This window comes from Papaver somniferum, chromosome 3, assembly GCF_003573695.1.
Source record: "Papaver somniferum cultivar HN1 chromosome 3, ASM357369v1, whole genome shotgun sequence".
In the NCBI taxonomy this organism is placed as follows: Eukaryota; Viridiplantae; Streptophyta; class Magnoliopsida; order Ranunculales; family Papaveraceae; genus Papaver; species Papaver somniferum.
In genome coordinates this window covers 214,311,480-214,318,317 of record NC_039360.1, presented here as the reverse complement: position 1 = coordinate 214,318,317, position 6,838 = coordinate 214,311,480, and the positions used below count along the sequence as shown (strand labels likewise).

Below are 6,838 nucleotides of genomic sequence, written 5' to 3'. Positions count from 1 at the left end.
TTAATCGATTAAGATTATTGTGAGGTGATTGATATTTCTAGGCTGTTCTTCGGGAATATATGTCTGGCATATCAATTGTTTCATGTTCATCTTGATTTATCAAAAGACAGAACAAAACTCGTAGGTATTTCTGTGGGAGACAGATTTATCTATTCCAATAGGCTTTTCTGTGTGAGACAGATTGGTTTATCAAGTCTTCGACTTTGGGTCGTAGCAACTCTTGGTTGTGGGTGAGATGAGCTAAGGGAATCAAGTGCGTAGAATCCTGCTGGGGTTCAGAGACGTAAGGAGCGCAACTGTACCTTGATCACTGTGAGATTGATTAGGGATCAACTACATTCCAGTACGAAGTTCATTGGTAGTAGGCTAGTGTATGTAGCGGCTTAATACAGTGTGGTGTCCAAAGCTGGAATAGGTCCTGGGGTTTTTCTGCATTTGCGGTTTCCTCGTTAACAAAACTTCTGGTGTCTGTGTTATTTCTTTTCCGCATTATATTTTGTTATATAATTGAAATATCACAGGTTGTGCGTTGAATCGATCAATTGGTAAATCCAACCTTTGGTTGTTAATTGAAATTGATTGATCCTTGAACATTGGTCTTTGGTACCGTTCAAGTTATTTCTCTTATATTCAATCGGGCTCGCAAATTCCTATTTGCTGATTGCGGATTGAATTGAGATATAAAAACTCTTTGATATACTTTTCTCTAGGTTGAGTCTGACTGTCTAGTTGGTTCTCTTGAAAGTATATTGGAGTTTGTCTATTCAGATTACCAAACGAAATATTGGGTATGGTAGTTATACCCCTGCTTTTTCAAACACTATTCGACCAACTAGCTATAACTCAACTAACTTGGGCAACCATCAGGGATTAGCCCAATTGGTCAGGAGCCTGATTCTCAAGTAGGAGGTCAGCGGATCGAGTCTCCACTCAAGAGTTTGGAGATCTGATGAAATACTACTCTTATATAAATTAAAGTTTAAGTTGTTAATGTATCTTCTTTCCTATTAAGAAAAAAAAAACTAAATTGGGCAATATGTGATCAACATAAAGATCTGCAATCTTCAACTAATTGACACTCGATTAATTACATTACATTGTTGTCCATGTGTTTGATTTTGCAGGAAAACTCATTGGGCTAGAGGATATCCAAGATACCATGGAAATGATGGTCAAGGAGGAGCTTAATTAGCCTTTGATTGGGCCAAGGAAAATCAGAGAATAAATGTAACAATAGAAGCTGAAGATGGAGATACTCTATAAATTTTCAAACATACATATCAAGACGCAGTTCAAGTGCATTATCTAGTTTTCTACCATGTTACGAAACAGAGATGGCAGACTGCAACATATATCTTTTGTTCTTTCAATATTTCAGTTGATTCATAGAACTGATAACGTAGATGCTGGTAGATGCTCTGCATTTGCTTTACTTTATAAAAAACTCTAACTCTCACGAGATTATTTCTTGTATAGAGCATATACATTTTTTCTTTTTTTTGCTTTAGACAATATCCACCAGCCTAGTAATGATGCATCGCCCTATGTGTTCCTTAGTTATGTAATTCCGACTTTATTGCCTGGATCAATTTTTAATCAGGTTCCAAATTTTGTTTTTGATGTCCCGAATAAAATAAAAATAAGAACAATGATGCAATTGCACATTAAGCTATTTTCTTATTGATAGAAATATATTATCACAAAAAAGATCTTTCAATGACAAGTTAAAAGCTAATATTGGTAATGGGGTGACAGATTACTGGGAAGGATACCAATATCGATATAAGACAGAGAACTTTCTAGTTTGTCTTGTATGGATTTTGTTACCCTCTCCATTAACAACCAAAGTCAAAAACAGTGTCCCATATAGAATAATGAAGTAATTCAAATTCAAAAGATTTTTTGTTGGCGCCCATGACAATGTTTCTCCTTTTCCTTTCCAATCCGAGCTTTCTCATTCTCAATGCTTGTTTTCTTTCAAGGGAAGTGAAGATGTGCAATCCAGTCTCTCTTTTCTTTTCACAAGTGATAAAAGCCCATCAGTCCCACTAAATTGAGGTTATTTTAAGATTATGTTGAATTCATTGCTACTAGTATTCGTGTTAACGTCCAAACTCTAGCGGCTAGTGCAACATAATACGCCCAAGTGTAACTTGAACACACGGTTAATAATAATAATGATAATGATAAAGGGGAATAGAAAAATAATAAGTGCATTTGGTTTTGGATGAAAATTTCTTCTTCTTGACTGATGATAACGATGTTGGTTGAAAATGCAGCTAGGTATAATGTACATCATATACTCTAAGCAGTAACCTTTTTCATATGCATAACCTTTTCATCATCACCTGATATAAGCAGTAATGAATCAGGTTCATAAGATGAGATTCTTATTCACCATCTTTGCTACTCTTGTTTTCCTGTCAGTGAAATTTTTATTGTGTGCATCCCAATCTGTCATCACCTCTGGAAATGAAACGGATCGATTTGCTTTGCTTGCATTCAAAGATAGAATAACAAGTGATCCCTTTGGAGTACTAACCTCATGGAACGATTCTTCTCATTACTGCACTTGGATAGGAGTTGTATGCAGCCGCCGCCATCCAAGCAGAGTCACCGTCTTGAATCTACGCTCAACGGGTCTGACAGGTCCGATATCTCCACACATAGGAAACCTTACATTCTTACAAAATCTCAGGCTAAGTAACAATAGCTTCAATGGTGAAATCCCGCAAGAACTTGGCCGTTTGTTCCGGCTTCAGTCTGTATTTGACTAATAATTCGCTGCAAGGAGAAATTCCAAACAATCTGACCTCTTGCACTAAGCTTATATATTTATTTTTAACCGGGAATCAACTAACAGGTAAACTTCCCACACAGCTTGGTTCCCTAGCTAAGCTTGTTGTGTTAGAACTGTCGCTGAATTACTTCGAAGGAGCCATCCCATCTTCGCTTTCAAACATGTCGGCTCTCATTGTAATATCTCTGTCATCCAGTAATCTATACGGCAACATTCCGTCAGAGATAGGCAAGTTATCAAGATTAGAGTTTTTTCAAGTCTCAGGAAACAATTTGTCAGGAACTATTCCGGCTCAACTTTTTAACATTTCGTCGATATATCTTTTTGCTGCGGCCGACAATCAACTTCATGGATCCATTCCATCCAACCTTGGAAATACTCTTCCTAATCTTCGAACGCTTGCTTTAGGTGGGAATGTGTTTTCTGGCTCACTACCAAGTTCCATATCTAATGTTTCTAGATTGTCTCAGCTTGATTTCTCTCGCAATCGATTCACTGGAGACGTACCGCCTAACTTGGGATCATTGCAAGATCTTGTTAGACTAAGTTTAGGCGAGAATCAGCTCGGAACTGGTGAAGCAGATGACTTGATTTTTTTCACTTCATTGTCAAACTGTAGTCACTTAGAAGTACTTGCACTAACTGGTAATAATTTAAGTGGGCAACTGCCTGATTCAATAGCCAGCCTCTCAACCAAGCTTACCAAATTGTACATGGGAGGAAACCGCGTATTCGGAAAAATAGCGCCAGGAATTGAAAACCTTGTCAGCTTGAACGGATTAGCCATGGAGAACAACTTGCTTACTGGCAGTATTCCTGTTTTCATTGGAAAGCTTCCAAATCTTGTGATTGCAGCAATGTCAGGAAATCAACTCTCTGGGCAGATGCCATCAAACATTTGCAACAGTACTCGACTAGAAGAAATCTATTGTGACAGAAATAGATTGCAAGATCAAATTCCACCAAATCTTGGCAACTGTCCTAAACTACGGGTACTGAACCTTGCACAAAACCAACTTAGTGATACTGTACGACCACAGCTCATTGGTCTTTCTTCGCTGTCTGTTAAGCTGGATTTATCTTGGAATCTCCTAACTCGTAATCTACCTTCAAACATTATTTAAATACCTCTCAAAATCCACCCCTTAAAATATAGCCTTATTCAATTTATTTTAATACCTTTATCTTTTGAAAAGTGGAAGCAACTAGCACAAGTTGCTTCCAGAAGTGGACGCAACTGGCACAAGTTGCTTCCAAAATGTGGAAGCAACTTTCTCAAGTTGACTCCAAAAAAACTTATTTTTTATCCCTCGGGGATATTTATGCAAGGTCAACCAAAATGGAGGGTATTTATAACATTCTCACATAATCAATTATCTGGTAACATTCCAAGTTCCTTGGGAAATTGTATTGGATTAGAAAGTATTAATCTACGTGGTAACTTTTTGGAAGGGGTCATTCCTCCATTCTTAGAAAGCATCGAGGGAATCAAGAATTTAGACCTTTCAAGCAACTGTTTATCTGGTCAAATTCCATAGTATCTGGAGTACGTACTTTGTAACTCTCAAGTATCTTATTCTGTCTTTTAATGAATTTGAAGGTGAAGTTCCAAAACAAGGCATATTCGATAATATAAGTGCATTCTCAATCCTCGGAAACAACAACCTCTGCGGAGGAATATCTTTGCTTCATTTGCCGAGTTGCCCAACACCTGCCGCTAAGAAACACAGCAAAGAGTTTCCTTCAATGAGACTGCTTCTGATTATATTTGCAGTAGTCATTTTTGTTATCATATTAGGCGTCTTATTCATTTTCCTTTGGAGAAAACAAGCGAGAAAGACTAGATATTGCCATTGATGTTGCATCTGCATTAGATTATCTTCATCACCATTGCCAAAGACCAATTGTGCATCGTGATCTTAAGCCAAGCAACATTTTGCTTGACAATAATATGAATGGTCATGTTAGCGATTTTGGACATGCAAAGTTTCTTGGTGGAGTGGCTATCAGTGTTGAATCTGAATATCATACGACTAGTACTTCAGTTGGGATAAGGGGCGCGGTCGGGTATGCTGCACCAGGTAGAAAAATTTCTTTCGCTTAGCTAGAGTCTTGAATGGTAACATTCGAAACTGTTGAACGCAACGTACATTAAGCTTTTTGCATTGTTGAATTGCAGAGTATGGAATGGGCAGGGAGGTTTCAACAAATGGAGATGTCTACAGCTACGGGATCCTGTTGCTGGAGATGTTTACAGGAAGGCGACCGACAGATGACATGTTCAAGGATGGGTCAAGTCTTCATACCTTTGCTAAGACGTCTCTTCTGACCAATCAAGTGATGCAGATTATTGATCCTGACATACTTCTTGTCCCTCTCCATCTACAAGGTAATGATGATAGCAACAACGACGACTACAACAAAGAAGAAGAATTAATTAGTGGTGAGATGGCGACCAGGGTATGCTAGGCTTTGACAAGGATTATTAGACTTTGTGTTACGTGTTCTGATGGATCGGCACACATTGTGGTTTCCCCTCTTCCTTTAAAAGAAATGTAAATTAATCGGCACACACGCCTTGGAATTTGATTATGTGTGCTCTCCTGCATACATCCTCGTAATATATAATCTCTCAAAACTAAGCCTACTGGGAAACTCCATAGAAAATTCAGAACTAAGCCTACTGGGAAATCTCTCAAAACCAATGTATGAAGACAGTCTTCAAGACAGCCAGTATGAAAGGACAGGGCCGTCTCTAGTGTTTCAGAGGCTCGGGGCGAACACTTCCAAATTGGCCTTTCTTTATATACATGAGAAAAACATAAATGAAAAAGTAAGAAATGACAATCAGTAAAACAACTCATTTACGCTTCTGCATATTAAAATCTAAAAAAAATCAAGAATAACTAAGAAACAACTAGCACCAACAACAATAACAGAGGTTGTCATGAAGACAACTACCATCTTCAAACCAAGCAACAAGATCGGCAATACAATCTCCAAAAATACTTGGTGCATCCTATCGAGGGAACCTGGTGATGGGTATGAATCGTATGATGATGTGCGTATACAGGAGAATGGAAAAAGAAATGGGGATTTTAATAAAGTGTCACACTTTCATTTTCACATTTAAGAAATTACCACCGTTTTTTTCAAACTTAATAAAATGCCACGTTTTTGACTTTTTCCATCTCGTTTTTTCAAAGAACAGTTAGCATCTGGGTTATTCATCGTAGTAAAACTTAATAAAACTTAATAAAACTTAACAGTTAGCATCTGACTTTTTCCACATTTTCAAAGAACAGTTAACTTAATAAAACTTAATAGGTGGCGGTTATTCATCGTAGTAAAAGACATTTAAACCCTCAACTCATCATATTGAGCCATAACCGATTTAAATCGTTAGTCACAGCTAAACCCTGAACTCAAATCACCGCTCCTTTTCATCTTCTTCCCCAATTCTCAAAACCCAATATTTACTTAAAATCCAATACTTACCGGTACAATGCTGGATTCAGAAAGTGATTAAAAAAAAACGAAATTGATCATTAGTTAACTTATCAATCACATAATTCATATGGCTTATACCGCCATTAATGGTTCTGCTGGTGCTTTTATGCTAATACAACTCGCAACAAAATTCAAGAACAACACACTGATATGAGATGAAAAACCTTTGCAACTGATATACGTGATTATTAATGCAAACAGGTTGTAGGCGATGGAAATTTGGCTGTGGATCTTTCACAAACAACTAATGTGCAAAAAAAAGAGATGATTAAGAGGTGCATTTCATCTGTCACATTTAACAATCAGCACCATTTATAACTTTCTGCACCTGCAAATTCCACCAAGCTGCTGTGACTATGAACTGAATGATTTAGAGTTATGGGTATGTGTTGAATGTTAAGTTATCGCAGGGAAGAAGATAGAATGATTCCATGAACCAACAGTAGCTGATATGGGTATCACCAGCAAAACGTATTTGAACTGTTTGAATAATAGCCTGAACGAGCAATTCTCCCTCAATTCTTCTTT

General features: G+C 37.5%; 1 protein-coding gene across 1 annotated transcript; it reads left to right on the top strand.

Moving 5' to 3' along the window:
• The first annotated feature begins 2,961 nt into the window (after positions 1-2,961).
• LOC113360624 (probable LRR receptor-like serine/threonine-protein kinase At3g47570) lies at positions 2,962-6,628 on the top strand. The gene is made up of 4 exons (XM_026604115.1): positions 2,962-3,792; positions 4,599-4,881; positions 4,980-5,260; positions 6,512-6,628. Exons 1-4 carry the CDS (start codon positions 2,962-2,964, stop codon positions 6,626-6,628), a joined length of 1,512 nt encoding a protein of 503 aa, XP_026459900.1.
• Positions 6,629-6,838: the final 210 nt, after the last annotated feature.

Bases quoted from the DNA above. Each gene is read 5' to 3' on its own strand.
- LOC113360624 (XM_026604115.1), top strand. From the start codon at position 2,962: ATGTCGGCTCTCATTGTAATATCTCTGTCATCCAGTAATCTATACGGC. The intron at 3,793-4,598 runs GTACTGAACCTT...TTATCATATTAG, and splicing joins GCAACTGTCCTAAACTACGG to GCGTCTTATTCATTTTCCTT. The intron at 5,261-6,511 runs GTATGCTAGGCT...TAATGCAAACAG, and splicing joins GTGGTGAGATGGCGACCAGG to GTTGTAGGCGATGGAAATTT.